This window comes from Cebus imitator, unplaced genomic scaffold, assembly GCF_001604975.1.
Source record: "Cebus imitator isolate Cc_AM_T3 unplaced genomic scaffold, Cebus_imitator-1.0 Scaffold41, whole genome shotgun sequence".
Taxonomy (NCBI): Eukaryota; Metazoa; Chordata; class Mammalia; order Primates; family Cebidae; genus Cebus; species Cebus imitator.
In genome coordinates, this window is record NW_016107356.1 from 2,721,492 (window position 1) to 2,744,034 (window position 22,543).

Consider the following 22,543-nt stretch of genomic DNA (forward strand, 5'->3'; position numbering starts at 1 on the left):
GCATGCACCACCATGCCTGGCTAATTTTTTGTATTTTCAGTAGAGACAGGATTTCTCCATGTTGGTCAGGCTAGTCTAGAACTCCTGACCTCAGGTAATCCGCCTGCCTCGGCCTCCCAAAGTGCTGGTACAAGTGTGAGCCACCACGCCGGGCCTATTTTTCATTTTCTTTATTAATAACCTTTGGAAGGGACATTAGAATTGCCAGTGTGCTGGTCTGGACCGCAGGCAGCAATGCTAATCTAGCAAATGTCTCCTCAGCCCACTCCCATTCTGATAGGGTAAGTTTATATAGGTGCCAAAGTAATGGGCCATTTTTACCATCAGGCAATAAAGCTGCCTTCACTTTCAATTTTGCAAAACCCACTTCCATCAGTCATGTAGGAATTCTGGCATAAGGTTTAAAACAGAGTTACAATTTCACTCAACAACAATGAACACAGAATATTTTTGTGACCAAATGTTTGGGGATTCCTCCCCAACAACAAGCAACCAATTAATTCTGCAGCAAATACCAGCTGGGTATACTCCAATTCAACTCTGACACCATCTACCTGGAGATAGCATCACATCCCACAGACCGAAGGCTCAGCCCTTCTTCCCAGCAGTCACAGCCTGGGCCTCTGGAACTTCGGCACAACAAGCTTCAAGTTGAGGTTCCCATGACCCCCTCTGTGGGTTCCATCAACATGCGAGAGTGGCTCACAGAAAAACTTTAGGGAAGTTTACTTATGTTTATCAGTTTATTATAAAGGCAATTACAAAGGATACAGATGAAGAGACACATAGGGAAAGGAGTGAGGGAAAGAGTACGGAGCTTCTATGCCCACCCTGGGTGCCCTGCCCCTCAGAAACCTGTACGTGTTCTGCTATCCGGAAGCTCTCCAAACCCAGGTCTTTTGGATTTTTATAGAAGCATCATTACACAGGCATAATTGATTAAATCGCTGGCCATTAGTGATCAATGTAACCTTCAGTTCCTCTCCTCTCCCTGGAAGTTGGGGGGTGGGCTGAAAGTCCCAACCTAATCTTGCCTTGGTCTTTCCAGGGACCAACCCCCATCCTGAAGCTACCTAAGGGCTGTCAGACATCAATCAACTTAATACCATACAAAACACCTCACTTTGGAGAGCCTAAGTGTTTTAGGAGTTGTATGGAAGGAAACATGTATAAGATCAAAAACATATTTTATAATATCACACTCCTATAGAAAACTTTGGGACACATACCACAATTCTTTGAAAATCAGTTATTTATATCATTCTGGCATAAATCAGTGAAAATGACTAAGGCAAGTTGTAATCATTTTAGGGGGTTTATTTGCCAAAATAAAGGACATTCACCTGGGAGACACATCTATGCCTTTCTCCAGAGATAATTTTAAGTGCTTCAATATTTAAAGGGGAAAGGATGGATATTGGGGGAATATACAATATTCATATGGGGGTGGGTAGAGGAAACAGTCATTCATGCCGTCACTTCATCTGGCTAAATGGATCTGCAATTTTACATAAGATAATGTAGACAATTGGACAGAGGAAGCAACCAGCTATGCATTTGTCTCAGGCAAGCAGAAGGATGACTTTGAGGTCTGTCCTGTCCCACATCTGTGGATAAGCTATCAATTTACATTGACAGGGTGAAATTCAACAGAACTGTTTCAAAGTAAAGATCAGCCAGGCACACTGGCTCACACTGTAATCCCAGCACTTTGTGGGGGGCCGAGGTGGGTGGATCACAAGGTCAAGAGTTGGAGACAAGCCCGACCAATATGGTGAAACTCATCTCTACTAAAAATATAAAAATTAGCCAGGTGTGGTGGTGCACACCTGTAGTCCCAGCTACTCAGGAGGCTGAAGCAGAAGAATTGCTTGAACCCAGGAGGCGGAGGTTACAGTGAGCCAAGATCACGCCACTGCTCTCCAGCCTGGGTGACAGAGCAAGACCCTGTCTTGAGATGTTGATCACCACCAGTCTATCCCGCAAACCCTGACTCCACGACGGATGAATAAATACACTCAAACACACAAAGTACAGTGAACGAGTGGGCTACGGAAGTCATCAGCTACTCTCAGAGGGCAGTTGCAGCTACCCAACCTCTTACTAGCTGTTCCTCCTTGCATTTATTCAGTGTAGATTTAATAACAGAGGTTCTGGGAACACGCTTGTGGGTGATTAACATGGCTAAAAGAGTGGTTTTACAAATTATAAAAGCTTTGGTTCAGGGACCCAGAACAAACACCATTAAAGGGAATTCCCCCTTCAACCTCCCCCTGAGAGGGCCATCTGGCACTAAGGTTACATGAGCAAACCAGATAGTTAGAGTAGAGACAAAGGAACGTGGGGGTAAACAGACTTAACTGGAGAAGCTTCTGTTATCCCTAATCTTCACCCTAGGACCTAATGCTGTAAGGTAAGAACCGGCTGCCTTCAGCCCGTCCTATTATGACAAGTTAATGAAACCTTTCGGCCTTCCAAAAGATTTGAGACTATAATCTTATAACTTTCCCTAATATTTCCCTTAATATTTTGCCAACCACCCTGAGTGAATCCCAACACCATCTCGAAAAAATAAAAATAAATCAATAAATAAAATAAAGATCTTCGGGCCTGCAAGGAATCTCCTTGTGGGCAAAAGGTGAGGGATGTATGTAGCTTTTCATCTTTGTAGCCATCTTAGGAACCAAATGGGAGGCAGGTTTGCGTGACCCAGTTCCCAGCTTGACTTTTCCCATTGGCTTAGTAAGCATGGGGTCCCAAGATTTATTTTCCTCTCACACTGGCCTTTCTATAGTCACTGGATTATTTGAATATAAATGGATTTTCATTGTAAATTCGATGAGGATGATGATCCCAAGAAGGACTTACCTGTGCCTTTCAGAAGATGGAGGAGAGCTCCCACCACTCTTAGGGGTTCATGTCATGAACTCTTCATCTATACTAAAAAAATGAAAACCTAAGAACTTTGGTCTAAACTGTTCTAAGATTTGCTCAACCGAGGCCTGAAGATACTCCTTTGAGGAAGGTTTTCGCCATGGCAGTAGCTGTAAGAGTTTCTGCTGATTCACAGTGGGAGTATTCACCAGGAAAGAGTGTCTTGGAGTTAAACATGAGCTGTTCCAAGATCCCTGAGTGATGTGAAGTGATAAAAAAGAGCCTACATCCTCCCATCTCCCCACCTCACCAGTTGAACAAGGATCAACAGAGCATCTCCAAGCTCTCCTGGATTCCTGGACTGATTTCTTAACGGAGTGTGCACATCCACCATCTTCCAGGAGAGTAAATACTTGCCCACAAGTAGAGTTAGATTGTAAAAACTCTGACTGGAACTATTAAGAAACAAAGCAGTTTTGACTGATCCAACATGGTGAAGAATTTGACCCGGAGGGAATCATTAATAAGCAGTTGCATTAGTAGTTGTTCTTTAAGAAGGATCTCTCTTGAACCAGCCAAGAAGCCAAGGCGTGGGAAGCTCAGCGGCCTGACGACTCTGCCCTGCACACTGGAATGCATGAGCTTGCCTACCGGGGAAGGTGCATGCCGGAAAGGGTGTGAGATGGGGAGCAGCTCATCTGTCATGTGCCTTTTGTTTAAGGACAACTTGGCAGCAGGCTCCTGCTCCAACCCACTTCTTACCTTCATCTTGGGAGACGCCTGGTCCAGGGCATCTTCACTCTCAGTCCTGGCATCCTCCTTTCCAGCAACCTTCTCCACCAACCTCTTCTACCCCCTTCCATGACCACTCCTGGACATTTCCAACACCTGCAAATCCACCTTGAAAGCACTCTTCAAACAACGCAGGGTCACAGCCTCCTGCCTCTCCAGCCTGCTGTGTGGTTCCCTCCCTCTGACCTTGCTGGTCCTCATCAGAACCTCTGGTCTCTTGGGCTGGGACCCGTCCCTCTTCTCTGCTCATTTTTCCCCCTATATTTAGCTTGGAGCCCACAGTTCATCATTTTGAGCAGTCTCTCGACAATACCCGCCTTCACATTTGTCGAACCATAACCCACAGTAAGAAATCTAATACAAAAAAAAGGAAGAAAGAAAGGAAGGAAGGAAGGAAGGAAGGAAGGAAGGAAGGAAGGAAGGAGGGAAGGAAAAGAAAGAAAGAAAGAAAGAAGAAAGAAGGAAAGAAAGAAAGAAAGAAAGAAAGAANAGAAGGAAAGAAGGAAAGAAGGAAAGAAGGAAAGAAGGAAGGAAGGAAGGAAGGAAGGAAGGAAGGAAGAAGGAAGGAAGGAAGGAAGGAAGGAAGGAAGGAAGGAGGGAAGGAAGGAAGGAAGGAAGGAGGGAAGGAAAAGAAAGAAAGAAAGAAAGAAGAAAGAAAGAAAGAAAGAAAGAAAGAGAAAGAAAGAAAGAGAAAGAAAGGGGGATGGGGGCAATAAGAAAAAAATAAATCGAATACATATGGGCCAGGTGTAGTGGCTCACGCCTGTAATTCCAGCACTTTGGGAGGCTGCAGTGGGTGGATCACTTGAGGTCAGCAGTTCCAAACCAGCCTGGCCAAAAACAAAAATTAGCTGGGCATGGTTGTGTGTGCCTGTAATCCCAGCTACTCTGGAGGCTGAGGCAGGTGAATCGCTTGAACCTGGGAGGCGAAGGTTGCAGTGAGTGGAGATCACCCCACTGTACTCCAACCTGGGTGACAAAGGGAGACTTCCTCCCGGAAAAGAAAGAGAAAGAGAGAAAGAGAGGAAGGAAGGAAGGAAGGGAGGGAGGGAGGGAGGGAGAGAGGGAGGAAGGAAGGGAAGGAAGAAAGAAATCTAATATGATCTAAGGGTCATCTGCATACGTATTTATATATACACATACATATATACACAAGCCTCTTCCAACTTTAACTCAATCACCATTATTTAAAAATCTAGGTTCAAATTCCAGTCATGGCACCAAAAATAAAAATTAAATTAAAAAAAAAATCTCTCCCTGAACATCAGTTCTTATAGTTACAGCTGTTTCCCTCATCTTCACCACACTGTTGCAACCATCATCTATACAAACTGTAACGTGTAATGGTAATGGTGTGATCTAGACCCACTGCAACCTCCACCACCTGGGTTCAAACTATTCTCCTGCCTCAGCTTCTGGAGCAGCTGGGATTACAGGCGCCTGCCATCATGCCTGGCTCATTTTTGCATTTTTAGTAAAGATGGGGTTTCACCATGTTTGCCAGGCGGGTCTTGAACTCCTGACCTCAGGTGATCTGCCTACCTCAGCCTCCCAAAGTGCTGAGATTACAGGCAGGAGCCACCACGCCTGGCCAAGAGATGGAGTTTCTCTCTTGTTGCCCAGGCTGTAGTGCAATGGCACGATCTTAGCTCACTGCAACCTCCACTTCTCTGGTATAAGTGATTCTCCTGCCTCAGCCTTCCGAGTAGCTGGGATTACAGGCACCTGCCACCATGCCCAGCTAAATTTGGATTCTTAGTAGAGATGAGTTTTCATCATATTGGCCAGGCTGGTCTAGAACTCCTGACCTCAGGTGAGCCAGCTGCCTCGGCTTCTCAAAGTGTTGGGATTACAAGCCTGAGCCACCGCGCCGGGCTGCCTTCCTCCTCTTAAGGACTCTTGTGATTACATAAACTCCTTCCAGATAATCCAGGAGAATTTCACCAACTCAAGACCCTGAACTTCATGACATCTGCCAAGTACCTTTACCATGAATGTCAGTTAACATAATCACAGGTCCTGGGGATTAAGGCCTGTGGACATCTGTGGGGGCTGTTATTCTGACTACCACATGACTTTCTTAACTTCCACTCACTTTTCTTTTCTTTTCTTTTCTTTTTTTTTTGAGACAAAGTTTTACTCTTGTTGCCCAGGCTGGAGTGCAATGGTGCAATCTCGGCTCACTGCAACCTCTGCCTCCCATGTTCAAGTGATTCTCCTGCCTCAGCCACCTGAGTAGCTGGGATTACAGGCATATGCCACCACGCCCGGCTAATTTTGTACATTTTGTAGAGACTGGGTTTCTCCATGTTGGCCAGGCTGATCTCAAACTCCTGGTCTCAGGTGATCTTCAAGCCTCGGCCTCCCAAAGGGTTGGGATTGCAAGCATGAGCCACCATGTCTGGCCCCTCCACTTACTTTTCAACCTTTTCCAAACAAGCTTCTGTTCCCACCCACCATCCCAAATGGTTTCCAAATGGTAGTTGATAGCTTCCATGTCGCTGAAACCATTGGGTTGTTCTAATTGTCCTTCTTTCCGACCTTTTGGCACTGTAGACCAAACAGCATGAGGCATGGGCAGCCACCCTCGACGACCGGAGCATGTCGGTGACACCTGGTCTTCATGAACCTGTCCTGCTGTCACCTGGGAGCCCATCCTCGCGGGACTGAGGCTGGTTGCAGAAGCAGGCATTCCACATCCCCTTCCTCCATGAATCACCCAAGGCTCCATGGTGCCTAGGCTTTCTTTATTGTTTAAAAGTGTAGGTCAGGTAACTGCAGGTGAAGTTTTCTTAAACGTTTTTGTTTATACATTCAAAGTGGATAAGCGGGTGAACTTTCACAAAGTAAGGCACACACCCACCATGCAGATCAAGGAACAGGGCATGGCCAGCTCACCTGAGCTCCCCCCTCTCCCCTCCCTATCACTAGTCCCTCTCCTCCTAAAGGTAATGCTGTCCTGGGGGAGGGAGTTTTTTTCCTTTTAAATAGACTTAATTTTTTAGAGAAGTTCTAGATTCATAGAAAAATGGAACAGAGTTCAGGCACAATGGCTCAAATTTGTAATCCCAGCACTTTGAGAGGCTGAGGCAGTCAGATCACGAGGTCAGGAGTTTTGAGTGCAGTGGGCCAGGATATCACCACTGCCTGCGTGACAGAGCAAGACTCCATCAAGAAAAGAGAGAGAGAAGAAGAAAGAAAAAGAAATGAGAGAAAGAAAGAAAGAGAGAGAGAAAGAAAAAGGAAGGAAGGAGGAAGGAAGGAAGGGAGGGAGGGAGGGAGGGAGGGAGGAAGGAAGGAGGAAGGGAGGGAAGGAAGGAAGGAAGGAAGGAAAGAAGGACGGATGGAAGGAAGAAAGGAAGGAAGGAACGAAAGGGGGGGGAAATGGAGCAGAAAACGCAGTTTTCATCAACCTCTACTCCCTGCTGCCACACACACACATGCACAGCTTCCCCCACTAGGAATATCAAACCTGGGTGGGATATTTGTCATAATCAATAAACCTACATTGTCACATCACTCTCACCCGGAGTCCATAGTTTACATTAGGGCTCACTCTTGGTGTTGTACATTGCATGGGTTTGGACATGTGGACAATTACATGAATCCACCATTGTAGTATCACACGGAGTAATTTCACTGCCCTACAAGTACTCTGTGCTCCACCAATTCATTCCTTCTTTCTCCTGACCTCTGGCAACCATGGATATTTTCGTTGTCTCCATAGTTTTGCTTTTTCCAGAATGTCATATATTTGGAATCATGCAGTGCACAGCCTTTTCAGATTGGCTTCTTTCACTTGGGAATACACATTTAAGGTCTCTTCATGTCTTTTTGTGGTGTGATAACTGATTTCATTTTAGTGCTAAGTAACATTCTATTGTCTGGATGCGGGCCTAAGGTTTGTTTTTGTTTTGTTTTGTTTTGTTTTTGAGATGGGGTCTCACTCTCCCAGGCTGGAGTGCTGTGGTGCAGTCTCAGCTCACTGCAATCTCCGCCCCCTGGGTTCAAGAGATTCTCGTGCCTCAGCCTCCAGAGTAACTGGGATTACAGGGTGTGCCACCATGCCCGGCTTTTTGCATTTTTAGTAGAGACAGAATTTCACCATGTTGGCCAGGCTGGTCTCGAACTCCTGACCTCAGAGGATCTGCCCGCCTTGGCCTCCCAAAGTCTTGGGATTACAGGCATGAGCCACCATGGCCGGCTGGGCCTAGGTTTTGAAGAAGGAATTGGACTGAGTGTAGGGGAGGTCATACTGCTGAAGTGTCTTCTTTGTACCTGCACCATGCTAGGACTGACATGCATGGAAGTGCAAAGCCCCTGAAGGACCTTGCATTAGTCACTTCTATGCACTGAGCTTCTGGCCCCAGAATACCATCCTCAGAATAAGAATATGATAGGGCCGGGTGGATAGGTGGGCAGGGGGGCATGGGTTGGAGGCTCAGGCACTGCACTGCACATATATGTCTTGATGTAAATGGTCTGGTGGAGGTCAAGTTCTGTTTAGCAGGGATAGACTATGTGATGAATAGCATGAAGAAAGGTAATGGTCTAAACACAGCAGAAGTTTCATTCCCACTCATGTGACAGTCTGTGGAGCAGGCAGCTCCTCTCTTCAAGAATCTGGGACCCAGTTACCTTCCATCTTGTGGCTCTGCTTCCCCCAAGCCTTGTCATTTTTTTCATCTAACTATAGTGACCTGGTCTTTTGGATGAGCCCTGAACATTGAACCAAAGACACATTCTGAAAATTCATTTGATGTGTGGTCAGCTCCTGATTTAGCACAGTCCAGGGAATGATGGAGTGATGGACAAGAAGGTTCTCATGAGGAGGCTGAAAGAGATCCAAGTGGGAGGGTGCCAGCCTGGGGTACTTCAGAAGGGGCACTGGCCTAGAGGTCACATCAGGGTGACTGTGATTTCCCTGGGGCAGAGTGTGGCTCACAATGGGGTGCTGAGAACGCAGCAGGAAGGCTGGAACTTTCAGTACGAATTGTATTATGAGGGCCTGCCTATGTACCAGGCGGGGAGACACTGACCAGAGTCCCAGGGCCACTGAGGGGTCTCAGTGCCTGGCGGGTGCACTGTGCCAGCAATGATGTGGCAGTCCTAACAGGCAGGACTCTGACCCGCACTCCAGGTGCTGGTTTTTGCCACTCATGTTGGATTTTCCTTCTCTAAGTGAACTTACTTGGGTTGGCTGAGTTCTTGGCCATTCTTCCAGTGGTTTTCAAGGGTGAAGAAAGGAGTTTCAGCAAGACAGCTAATGTCTGCATGAGTGAGCCAGGGAGTGTCTACAGCTTTCCTCTAAACAGCACTCTGGGCTGGTGGGCCTGAGGACCCCAGGGCAGGCTGGCTCAGCCTCTTTGATTTCGGGTTTCAGGGAAGCCCAGGGAGCTGGATTTGGTGCCTGGATTTTCTGAGAATTATGTTTCTGAGAGGATTTTGAAACCTAAACAGGAATACTTTACACACAGTCATCGAGCAGGAACTGGGAAGTTCCGAAGCTGCCCTCCTTCACGCCACCTCCTCCCTTCAGAGGCCAAGGGCTGCCAAGCTGTCTCCCACACACCTCAGTGAAAAGTCCCTGGCTCCCCTCCCAGCCGCCTCGCTGTGACCTCGCGAGGTGTGAGAAGGAGGAAGCGGATCCGCGTTCTGGATGAAACTTCTTTCCTCCTTGCTGAGAAACAGTCCGGGCCCCCGCGCCGGCTGCGCCACAGAGCTTCTGGGAGCTCCAGGCCCAGTGTGGCTCCTGCAAGCTGCCTGGGAATTGCCGAGGCTGGGACTGGCTACCTGTCTTATTTCCTGTATCTGCTGCAACCCATTTCCTAAACTTGGGTGGCTGAAAACAGCAGAAATCAGTCCCCTCACAGTTCTGGAGGCCAGAGTCTGAATCCAGGCGTTGGCAGGGCCTTGCTGCCTTCGAAGGTTCTAGGGAAAAATCCTTCCTGGCCGTTTCCAGTTTTGGGTGGTGGCTGGCAACGCTTGGCATTCCTTGGCTTCAGATGCATCATTCCATCTGCACGTGGCTGTCTACCCTCTGTGGCTCTTCCTTTCTTCTTATAAGGACACCAGTCCTGTGGTGTTAAGGGCTCGTCTTACTCCAGTATGATATCTTCTTAGTTCATTACATGTACAACCACCCATTCCCACATGTCACATTCTGAGGTTCTGATGAACATGAACTTGAGGGGACACTATTCAACCCACAGTAGAGCCCCACCGTCCCCTCCCCGCACCACATCCTCAGAGCAGGCCCCCTCTCCACACAGGGCACCCTGCCTGGTTTTCCTCTCCAGCACCAAGACAGAGCCAAGAGTGATTTCTTGAAATAAAACTGCATCCTCTCATCCCAGTAAGGCATGGCCTCACGAGTGGGAGATGAGCAAATGCAAGCCTTGCTCAGGACAGGCATCCACACGTCCAGGGGACACACACCCCAATTTTTTTCCTGGTTTATAAAGGTGCTTCAGGACTCCTTGGCTCCTGGTCAATACCTGAGTACTTCCTGAGGGCAAAGACACCTCCAAACCATTCAGTGGGTCATCCCAGACCAAAGTTTCTTGGCCAGACATTGAAACAGGAGGCGTTCCCTTATCGCGCTCGTTTGCGGCTCACTTCTTCAGTATCCTGCCGCTCAAACCCCTAGGGGGAGCATGCAGACAGGCAGGTTGTGAAGAGCGTTTTTGGGCTCTGACTCCACAGCAGCATGTAGGGTTGAGTGTTTACAGCTCCCGAAGCCCCAGTGGGCGTGTGTTACAGTGGGCTATCTCTTGGTTTTGCCATCTTCAGGCGGCCTGTGTTAATCAGCTCATTTAGACCCTCTGCCTTATCGCAAGGACAGAGCTCTGTCTGTATCCCCGGTTCTTGCCCTCGTGTACTGGAAAAAAAATCAGATCACACGTGGACTTGGAGAATGAGTGCAAGGTTTTATTGAGTGGTGGAAGTAGCTCTCAGATGGATGAGAAGCTAGAAGGGGGATGGAGTGGGAAGGTGGTCTTCCCCTGGAGTTGGGCCACCCAGCAGCCAGACTGTCCTCCAGTTGCCCCCCTGAATTCCACATTGTTCCGCTGTCAAAAGCCTGCTGGCGTCTGCTGGTGTCTGTCAGCATGCTCTTCTGCTCCTCTGCTCCTCTTGACATCCAACCACTTGTGTTTGTGCCCACTATGGTCTTGGGTTTTTATGGGCACAGGATGGGGGTCATGGCGGGCCAGAGTGGTCTTGGAAAATGCAACATTTGGACATGAAAACAGGAGTGCGTGTTCTCACTTAGGTCCATGGGCGCAATCCCGAGGGTGGAGCCCTCACCAGAGACCCTGCCCTTCTCTACCCAGCACTTCCCTGTCCCACTCCCATATCAACATGAAAGTTGACATTGGCTCCTGATTTGGTGACTTCTGCACCAGAGCTGCTAGGAAGGCCCCACTGCACATGTTGTGGACTGAACAGTCCCTGCCCAGGGGAACCATCGTCCTCCTGTCCCCAAACCCATGGAGGAGTGGTGGGTTCCTGGGCCTCTTGTAACCCGACTGAATATTTTCCAGGTTACCTAACCAAACTCCTGCAAAACCACACCGCCTATGCCTGTGATGGGGACTATTTGAATCTACAGTGCCCTCGGCATTCTACGATAAGTGTCCAATCAGCATTTTATGGGCAAGATTACCAAATGTGTAGCTCCCAGAAGCCTGCCTCCCAGAGGGAAGACAGCTTAACCTGTGTGGCACCCACCACCTTCCAGGTATTGCCTTTGGTAGACATGTTAAGATGATAAAGTTTCAACATACGCTCTTTCTCTCTCTCTAGGTATAAATATATTTGTGATTATATAGTTCAATCAAAGCAAAACTGATCCATGAAAAATCCAAATTTATACAGGTCAGCAGTTTTGTAGGTGAGCTATAATTTGCTTCTCAAAAGGATTCGTTACCAAAGAAATCTAAATAGAATTCCTAACCATTGCAGAGCCCCCTTTGTACACTTCAATATGAATTTATTTTCAGGTTTACTCCTTACTGTAGTATAGCAACGTAAGGAATCCATGATGGATTTCAACCTCCAGGCCCACATCTCCCATAAATATCCCTGTAGAAAAGGAAAGTGGATTCTGTAATGGAAACCACAAGTATCTCTGTGAAGCAGACATCTGAAGTCATAACAGCTTCTTAGAAAATGTACTCAAGGAGTTAGGCCTGGTGGCTCACGTCTGTAATCCCAGCACTTTGGGAGGCCACAGTGGGTGGATCACAAGGTCAAGAGATAGGGACCATCCTGGCCAATAGGGTGAAACCCCGTCTCTACTAAAATACAAAAATTAGCTGGGTGTGGTGGCACGCGCCTGTGGTCCCAGCTACTTCGGGAGGCTGAGGCAAGAGAATTGCTTGAACCCAGGAGGTGGAGGTTGCAGTACAGCACTCCAGCCTGACGCCTGGTGATGGAGAGAGACTCTGTCTCAAAAAAAAAATAAAAGAAAGAAAAAGAAAGAGAGAGAGAGAGAGAGAAAGGAAGGAAGGAAGGAAGGAAGGAAGGAAGGGGAAAGAAAGAAAGAAAGGAAGAAAGGAAGAAAGAAAAGAAAGAAAAGAAAGAAAGAAAGAAAGAAGGAAAGAAAGAAAGAAGAAAGAAAATGTACTCAAGGGGCCAGGTGCAGTGGCTTATTATGCCTATAATCCCAGCACTTTGGGAGGCCAAGGCAGGCGGATCACAAGGTCAGGAGTTCGAGACCAGCCTGGCCAATATGGTGAAACCCCATCTCTACTAATAATACAAAATTAGTCAGGTGTAGTGGCTTGCACCTGTAGAGCCAGCTACTCGGAAGGCTGAGGCAGAAGAATCACTTGAACCCAGGAGGCGAGGATTGCAATGAGCCGAGATTGCGCCATTGCACTCCAGCCTGGGTGACAGAACAAAACTCCATCTCAAAAAAAAAGGAAAGAAAATGTACTCAAGGAAGGAAATATCAATCATCACCTTGTGCTTTTTAATGGTTTCCTTCTCCACTTGTAGATAATGACGTCATTCTTGCTTGGATCTATTTTGGGCAGCCTCTTCTGACTCCTTCCTTCTACTGGATAGTACCAGGAATTGGGAAGTGTGATTTCATTCTTTTTGTGGTTGGCATATTTAGGGAAAGGTTTGGTATAGGAGAAGGTCAAACTAATATTTCAATGATGGTTTTAGACTGTGCATGGCTTTCAATCATCTGAGCAGCTTCTACTTCACCTTCCTTGACCCCTAACATGTAACTAGTTGAGCAGGATTACTGAGTCACTTGGCCTTAGATTTTTTTTAATGCCTCCCAAGTTCCGTATGAATACATTTAAAGCAGGGAGTTTAGAGCAGGTGGCAAGTTGGAAGTCTGTTTGATTTTGTCAACCATAGAAAATGTGGATAAAGATAAATTTGCTAGGAGAACTAAGGATAAATAGGATTAGCTGTAATGCTGTGTAGCTCTCCCGAAAAGGCCCAAACAGGAGAAGCAAAACTAATGTGATGATGTAAGAATTTTTCTATTCCTCACACCATCCCTTGCTTCCACGCAAGCATGGTAGTATCTGGGTATTCAGGTGATTGGTAAAAACATCAATGGAGTAGCCAAAACGAATGTGTTTGAGTACTCCCCCCGACATGGTTTCTATACCTTGAGGAGAGACAACCCATTTCTTCAGGAGGCAAGAAGTTGCTTTCCCTGTGTGCTCCGCTGTCTTAGTCCTTCTTGTGCTGCTATAACAGCGTACCTGAGCCTGGGTAATTTATAAGGAACAGACATTGTTTTCTCACAGTCCTGAAGGTTGGGAAGCCCAAGAGCAAGGTGCCATAGGTTTGGTGTCTCTTCTTCCAAGATGACTCCTTGAACACTACATCCTCTAGGAGACTGGGGACCACTGGTACTCACATGGCAGAAGAATGGAAGGGACAAGAGAAGGAGAAGGGCCCACACTTGCCTTTTATAACAAGCCTAGTGCCATTCTAACCACCAACTCCTGAAAAAAAAAAACCCAGCATTAATCCATTCATGAGGGTGGAGGCCTCATGGTCTAATCACCTCCTAAAGACCCCACCTGTTAAATCTGTTATGATGGCAATTACATTTCAATGTGAGTTTTGGAGCAAAACACCCACCCTACCCCTAATTCCAGCATAGCGCACACCCTACCCCTAATTCCTGCCACCGCAGGAGCTGCGCCCCTCTTGACCCACCCCCACTTCTCAGCCACCTGCCCCGCCCATCCATCCTTGGATCCCAGGCTGCCTGCTGCCCTCCTGGGTGCATGAAAGAAATGTTGGCCAGTACCAACATTGTTTAAAGTGACTACTTTGTAAAAGTTATGAACTCCTGGTACATTAGAGCATGGGCACCACCTCCACCATTCCACGGGTACCTGCCTCTGCCAGATACCCCGGAGGGAAGAGGATGTTTCTATAACCAGCTGATAAGTTAGCATTTGGGAATACAGTTCTGATGTTGTTCGGAGGGTTTGTTTGCCAGAAACATCCCCATGCACCACTCTTTCTTTTTTCTTATTTATTTTTTTGAGACGGAGTCTAGCTCTGTCACCCAGGCTGGAGTGTAGTGGTGTGATCTTGGCTCACTGCAACCTCCGCCTCCCAGGTTCAGGCGACTCTGCCTCAGCCCCCAGAGTAGCTGGGATTACAGGCACTTGCTACCACGCCCGGCTAATGCACTGCTCTTTCAACCAGAGGTCAAGAAGTCCTTTACTTTTGTGCCTTTTTTTTTTTTTTTTTTGAGATGGAGTTTTACTCTTGTTACCCAGGCTGGAGTAGTACAATGGCACAATCTTGGCTCACCACAACCTCCGCCTCCGGGTTCAAGCAGTTCTCCTGCCTCAGCCTCTCAAGCAGCTGGGATCACAGGCACCATCACTCCCATCATTCCTGGTTAATTTTCGTATTTTTAGTAGAGACAGGGTTTTACTATGTTAGTCAGGATGGTCTCGAACTCCTGATGTACCACCTTGGCCTCCCAAAGTGCTGGGATTACAGTATGAGCCACCATGCCCAGCCTACTTTTATGTCTTTTAAGCTGCACTGGGAGCCCAGGCAAGGTGTTTCCTCAGAGGGAGGTTGCATAAGGTGGAAAGACATCCACACGGAAGATCACAGCTGATTCATCCCTTAACTGTCAACAGGAAGACCCCCTCTCTGCATTTTCCAGCTCATGACATAGTTTGAAAACAGCCCTGCCCTGGGGTCTGCTCTGAGGAGCCCCCCAGTGACATCTGTGGGCTGAGTCATTTCACCATGGCCCTTCGCCATGCCACATACAGTCATCTGAAAGCTGCACCTTCTGAGAGTCTGAGGGGTCTCTTGAGTGTTTTTTCCTGATCAAGACACAGCTGCTGGGCCCGGGAGAGGACGGGGAATACCTGGCAGGGCCAGCATCCTTCACGGAGATATTCCATGAGCTGCTCTGAGAACATGATGACTCAGAGAGGCTCATGTGCGCACTAAATTCAGGCTTAAAGTCATAAGCAGATTCTTGGGAACTTTTTTTCTAACTGTACTCGGTGTCCTTTTTGTTTTTGTTTCAACCAGACCCAAGTTCAGGACCTCTATGTTTATCACAGGCAGGACTTGTTCCATTTGGGAACGAGGACCTGGAAGAACCCAGAAGCAAAATGCTGAGCCTTACCAGGACCTGGAGGAGGGTGTTGTGAGCTCCCACAGAGCAGAAGCCTTAAGAACAAAGGAGCTGCCTGGAAAAAATCAGGAGCGAGAGAGAGATTGAGATTTAAAGGAAAGCGTTTAAGCCCAATGCCCAACAGAAAGTCTGAGCATTCCACTGAGAAAACTGCTCCCCAGCCGGATGCGGTGGCTCATGCCTGTAACCCCAACACTTGGGGAGGCCAAGGCAGGTGATTCACAAGGTCAGGAGTTTGAGACCAGCCTGGCCAATATGATAAAACCCCATCTCTACTAAAAATACAAAAAATTAACTGGGCATGGTGGCATGTGCCTATTGTCCCAGTTGCTTGGGAGGCTGAGGCAGGAGAATTGCTTGAACCCAGTAGGCAGAGGTTGCAGTGAGCCGAAATTGTGCCACTGTACTCCAGCCTGGGCATCAGAGGAAGACTCTGTCTCAAAGAAAAAAAAAAAAAAAGGAAAGAAAGGAAAGAAAAAAGAAAACTGCTTCCCAAGGGAGAAGTGGGTCCCATCCTCCTGAGTTTGCTCTTGGGTTTGATAAGGGTGGGAATCAGCTTTGTAATTTCTATTTTAGAACTCTAAACAGTTCGCAAGCTAGAAAGGCTTTGAGTCCCCAAGGGCTCCCCAGTGCACAGCTCTCCTGTGGCCTGTGCAGGGCTGTTTAAGGATGAAGGGCCAGGATTGTGATTCCTGATGGCCACAGCTCTCTCAGCTTAAAGCTAGGGGACGACCCACACTCGAAGGGGACCTGGAAGTCCCCTGCAGCCCAATATCTGAAAGTCCTCTGACCCTGCTTGCACCTCCTGGAGCCTCACAGGGCAGCGCCTTTGCTGAAAGTAGCAGCAGCCACACTGCTGGTGGTAGATCGGAGGTTAGTTTTCTGAGGAGCCTGGCACTATTGGATCAGGTTTCTTTTCTTTTCTTTTTTTTTTTAAGCTTCACTCTTACTGCCCAGGCTACAGTGCAATGGCGCCATCTCAGCTCCTGGGTAGCGATTCTCCTGCCTCAGCCTCCCGAGTAGCTGGGATTACAGGGCATGCGCCACCACGCCAAGCTAATTTTGTATTTTTAGTAGAGACGAGGTTTCTCCATGTTGGCCAGGCTGGTCTCGAACTCCCGACCTCAGATGACCTGCCAGCCTCAGCCTCCCAAAGTTCTGGGATTACAGGCATGAGCCACCGCACCCGGCAGGATCAGTTTCTTTCTAGGAGAAAGAGCAGGGAGACAGGGTGCCAAGCCGATCACCCATGTGTATGCTCTTCGGCCTTAGCCACAGCTTGGCCAGGTGGGGAGGTGCCCTTCCCTTTGCAGAGCCCAGAGCAGCCCCAGTTCGGGGCTGGCAGTCACTGCGAGCAGTTTTCAAGCCTATCCCTTTTCTACCCTCTCCTTCTAGAAGGTGCTGGACGAATGCCAGAACCAGCGAGCCTGCCACCTCCTGGTCAATAGCCGTGTTTTTGGACCTGACCTTTGTCCAGGAAGCAGTAAATACCTCCTGGTCTCCTTTAAATGCCAACCTAGTAAGTAATTTTGGAGGGGGACAGTGTTTGGGGTGTGGTTCTCGCTTCCTTCACACTCCTGGTCAAAATTCTCTGCCCGTTGGCATTTGTTCCAACTTTGAATCTCATTAGTAGAAACACTGTGCTCCATCCTACCCAGTTTTTTAGAGACAGAGAGAGAGAAACATAGAGAGAGGGAGAGAAGGATTGTGTGTGTGCATCTGCATATGCCTTCATACAAATCCAGGAATTTAAAAAATCCTTTCCAATATGTACAACTCAGTTGTACTGATGTCACGACTCTCGAGGTGGTGAGAGACCACAATTGCTATTCCACAAAATGAAGAGTTGGTTCTGCTTTTCAGAGGTGTCTTGTGTTGAGACGGAGGGGCTGCCTGTTTTCCCCTGAGGCTCAGTGGGCCACCTGCCACCTGCACCCACTGTTTCAGTTCTTTAAGAACCGGCTCCTCCCGCCCACACCCATGGCAGGGGCTCCTTGTTCCCCAGGAGAATGAGAGGAGATATGGCTGGAGCAATCTCTTTTATTCTGATTCTCGTTCTTTTCCCCATTGACTTTTGCCATTTGTAACACAGGTCAGTTTTGTGATGGCCAAAACAATCCATCTTCAGTGGGTGGGTCACACTTCCAGGCGCCAAGAGAAGCCAGAGGTCACTGCAGCATTAGAGGTTCTTGAACACCTTGTTGCAGAGAAATGATAGCTGTGTGTTTAACCAAACCCAAGGAGTTAATTTTTTTTTTTTTTTTTTTTTTCGAGACAGAGTTTCGCTCTTGTTACACAGACTGGAGTGCAATGTGCGATCTCGGCTCACTGCAACCTCCGCTACCAGGGTTCAAGCGATTCTCCCACCTCAGCCTCCCAAAGTGCTGGTATTACAGTCCTGAGCCACCGCGCCCAGCCGAGTTAAACATTTTCAGCCTCCCTCCACCATCCAACACACCTGTTTTCACTTCTTGCATTTTGTTCTCTGTTGGCTCCCACCCTGGAGCCCAGCATTCCCCGAGGCCCTGGGGGCCTGGGTGCCAGACTTATGTGGGGAGGGGCCAGGCCACACTCGTAGTATGGTCTCAGGTGCACATCTGGGGAGAGACCCCTGGATCCCTTCAACAGATCTGCAGGCTTCTGTCAAGCCCCTTCCCTGCCAGGGCCCACATGCCTCGGAACTGCCGTGAGCAATTCCAGTACTGCACATGCGCACATGCAGACACACTCACACCCTCACAGCACATGATGGACGCTCACAGTCACATCATCACACACACATGCAGTACTGCACATGCGCACATGCAAACACACTCACACCCTCATAGCACATGATGGACGCTCACAGTCACATCATCACACACACATGCACACCACCACCACCTTATACCCCATTACACACACTCACAGGCATACAAGCTGTCACATGCATACACACTGTCATACGTGCTCACACACACTCTCATGTACACACAATCACAAATACCTACAAGCAGGCCCAGCCATTCAGAACCACCCTCCCTCTACCCCCAGGCATTGGGGTCACCTCCTGCCTCAGTCAACAGACTCAGGAAATCACTTCAAGGAAAGCTTTGTGTGCATCACGTCCCTCCCACCGCTGAATCTCACAGATGACTATATTCTGGCCTTGAAGACACCCTTGACTGTCATTAGCTTCACCTTCTTTTTCTTTTTCTTTCTTTCTTTTTTTTTTTTTTGAGATGGAGCTTTGCTCTTATTGCCCAGTCTGAAGTGTAATGGTGCAATCTCGGCTCACTGCAACCTCCTGGGTTCAAGCAATTCTCCTACCTCAGCCTCCTGAGTAACTGGGATTACAGGTGTGCACCACCAAGCCTGGCTAATTTTTAATTTTTATTTTTAGTAGAGATGGGGTTTCACCATGTTGGTCAGGCTGGTCTTGAACTCCTGACCTCAGGTGATCCACCGCCTCAGCCTCCCAAAGTGCTGGGATTACAGGTGTGAGCCACTGTGCCTGGCTTCTTTCTTTCTTTCTTTCTTTCTTTCTTTCTTTCTTTCTTTCTTTCTTTCTTTCTTTCTTTCTTTCTTTCTTTCTTTCTTTCTTTCTTTTGTTAAGAGACAGAGTCTCGTTCTGTCACCCAGGCTGGAGTACAGTGGCCCATTCTCAGCTCACTGCAACCTCCTCCTCCCAGGTTCAAGCAATTCTCCTGCCTCAGCCTCCCGAGTCCCTGAGATTATGGGTGCCCACCACCACTCCCGGCTAATTTCTTTTGTATTTTAGTGGAGACGGGGTTTCACCATGTTGCCCAGGCTGGTCTCGAACTCCTGAGCTCAGACAATCCTCCTGCCTCAGCCTCCCGAAGTGCTAGGATTACAGGCATGAGCCACTGTGCCCGGCCCTTTTTTTTCTCTTCTCCACTTCCCTCCTTCCATGGTGAAAAAGATTACACTTTAAAAAGCAGCCCTTGTTAAGATGTTAATTGAAGAACTGAGGTGGTGGGAATATGACTATCGGTTGTGATATTCTTTCACATTTCTATATGTTTGAAAATTTTCATAATAAATGGAGAAAAACCAGCCTCTAAGGAAGTCAAATGACCTTTGTAAAATTGACCAAACCTCTGATAAGTGAGTTCAGAGCCACAGCCTCAGGACTACGATGTGAGGTTTCATCTGTGATTCATATTTTTTCAGCAAACATGTATGAAGTCCCTACAGTGCACAGGAGTTGAATATGAAAACAACTCACATCCCACAGAAATTCCCTGAATGGCGGCTCTGTTGCGGATGATGTCCACACCCCCTCGAGGGTATTTCCCAACCTTCCTTCACCCCTCGAGCATTCCTGAAATCTTCACATAGCTGGTTCCTTCTCCTGGCATAGTTTCCACCTTTCAAGAGCGACCTTCTCTGTCCAAAACAAACAAACAAACAAAAACAATCTAAGGAAGCCTCTCCCTCTCACCCCATCGTCCCTCTCTATCACAGCATCCTATTTGATCTTCTTCACAGCTGCAGCTTCATTTGGGTTTACCTTATTTATGTCTTGTGTATTATTTGCACACACACAGCATCAGATTGTGAGCCTCGTGAGAGCAGGAACTCTGAGTGATTCACCATTGTCCCACAGAACCGTAGCTGCTTAGTATGTATTCACAGAGCAAATGTTCACCCAGCAGGGGCCAGGTCCTGCGCTCAGCACTGGGGAGACACAGGTGAGCACATCCTCGGTAACCAGATTGTCCAGCCCCATGGGGGCCTGATATTCACTGTGAATCTCACACAAATACATGCAAGATTCCAGGTAGGGTCAGGGATGCATGGAGAGGCGCTTGGTACTATGCAGGCAGCTCATAGGATGATTTTTTTTTTTTTTAATTTTTTTGAGACAGGGTCTCACTCCATCGCCCAGGCTGGAGTGTAATGGCTCGATCTTGGCTCACTACAACCTCTGCCTCCCAGGTTCAAGCAATTCTCCTGCCTCAGCCTCCCAAATATCTGGGATTACAGGCATGCGCCACCATGCCCGGCTAATTTTTGTATTTTCAGTAGAGAAGGGGTTTCACCATCTTGGCCAGCCTGGTCTTGAACTCCAGACCTCACATGATCTGCCCACCTTGGCCTCCCAAAGTGCTGGGATCATAGGTGTGAACCACCACACCCAGCCTCACAGGAGGAACTGTCCTCAACTGGGGATTCAGTGGAGGCTTTTTGGAGCAAGTGATGATGGAGCTGAGAACTGCAGGGATGGGGGGCACAGAAAGAGCACTGCATACAGAAGCCTGTGGCTGGAGGGTGCAGGTGCGTTGGCACAGCCAGTTACGGGGCAGGAGCACAGCACCAAAACAGCAGGAGGGAGTGCCAGCCAGGGAGCCGGAGCAGGGATCCCGGGCCCTCACAGCCAAGGAAGGAGTTGGGGCTCTATCTGTAGGGCAGCATCTAAGCAGGGAGAGTGCTGTGATGAAGTCATGAAGCCCCTTTGGCTGCCCCATAGAGAGCAGATGAGAGGCGGAGCCCACATGTAACCTGAACACTGGCAACCTGAGGCACTGCCGTTGAGGAGGTAGAAGTGAGATGGTCTCCACACCTTCCTGCCTCATTTCCTGCACCTCTCACACCTCCTGAGGCTCTTCTCACTTCCCAGCTCCAGTCGGGCAGGACGCTGTAATTGTTCAAAGGCTTCACTGCTGCACCCTGTGAAGGTGTGAGGAGCCAGTTCTTCTCCTGAGAGCCAGTTACGTGCATCTCTTACCAGCTCTGCCTGTGTTCTGTGGAATCTGCCACGGTGGGAATAGTTACACCAGGGAAATTGGCAAATGCCACTGATCGGGGTTTATTTGTTTGTTTTTATGGAAAGTTATTTTACCGGGAAGCCTCACTAGAACCTTCTTTTCCCCAGTGTATACTACGCTTCCTTCCCCACAGCCTCGCCTCCCAAACTGCATCCCTTTAGGAAGTGTAGGTTTCAGTGAGGCTTGGATTTAGGCAGTTCTGGGTTTATATTCCTTTCTGCTGTGTGTTGGGCACACTTTCTAGGACTCGGTTGTAACATGGGGATTATGTCTCTTCTGCATAGGGCTGTTATAAGACACAGGGTTGTATGTAACATGCTTAGCACAGGACCATGAAGTGGAGTTCAGTAGTTGGTACTTATTATTTCAATAAGCTAATTCAAGTCACTCTACTAAAGTCATGAATGGCTAAAGGATAGAGTTATGCCTGTAATCTCAGTGTTTTGGGAGCCCAAGGTAGGAGAATCATTTGAGGCCAATAGTCGGAGATTAGCCTGGGTAACATAGTGAGACCCCCATCTCTACAAAACAAATAAACAAACAAAGAAAATTAGCCAGGCATGGTGGCATGAACCCGCAATCCTAGCTACTTGGGAGGCTGAAGCGGGAGGATTGCTTGAGCCCAGGAATTTGAGAGTACAGTGAGCTATAATCTCACCACTGCATTCTAGATGACAGGGTGAGATTTATTTACTAAATAAATAAATAATAAAAATAAATAAAAGTGACTACATTTCAACATCACTATGCACTGGCAGTTGTATGCAATGTCAGTAATAAAATATTCCCATTGTGGATAATCCTTCCTCTACCCACCTTTGAAAGGCGGCTGGTGATGTGTTTTTGTGACTGTTGTGTTGAAGAGGAGCAGAACGACCCACAGAGCCCTCTCATGGGTAGGTTGGTGCAAAAGTCATCGTGGTTTTTGCCCATTGGTTTTAATGGCAAAAACCAATGGCGATTACTTTTGCGCCAACCTAATAGAATGAGAAGGGGAATTTTGTTGCTGTTGTCATTTAAGCAGAGTCGTGGTTCTACCTTCCCAGGCTCCTGCCATTGTCCCCATCTAAACTCCCAGAAGTGTTGGCAGCCTGCTTCTGGAAGGCTGTCCACACCTTCTCTAACCTGAGACCAATAGAGAACTCTCGCCCAGCTCTAAAACAAATTCTAGTCTTCTAAGAAGAGTAGCAATGATGTTAGTACTCCCCTTGTTTTTTATAATCCAGAAATGTCACTGTTACCTGACAGCGAATTAGTACATTCCCAAGGAACCAAGTGACTCAACATAACATAGCCGTCACCCCAAGGATGTAATGTGACACTCACAGGCCCCTCCGTTCCAGGAGATGATTTGCTCGTAATCTGGGGAGGAGATCGCTGGAGGCCTGGCATGTGGGTGTTGTGTTACTCTGGGAGGGTTTTGTTGGCATGGAGGCTACCTTTAATG

General features: G+C 47.9%; 1 protein-coding gene across 16 annotated transcripts in view; it reads left to right on the forward strand.

The window, feature by feature from the left end:
• The window catches only part of EVA1C (eva-1 homolog C), a 108,994-nt gene that overhangs the window by 34,473 nt on the left and 51,978 nt on the right, over positions 1 to 22,543 (forward strand). For 13 of the 16 annotated variants that reach the window (XM_017526124.2, XM_017526120.2, XM_017526122.2 and 10 more), the window contains 2 exons: positions 11,211 to 11,407; positions 16,721 to 16,844. The exons of 1 other annotated variant lie outside the window; for it this stretch is intronic. In XM_017526124.2, the coding sequence (XP_017381613.1) occupies positions 11,211 to 11,407; positions 16,721 to 16,844 (321 nt within the window). The remainder of the gene's footprint in view (positions 1 to 11,210; positions 11,408 to 16,720; positions 16,845 to 22,543) is intronic. 2 more of the 16 variants (XM_017526121.2, XM_017526125.2) reach the window with 1 other exon arrangement.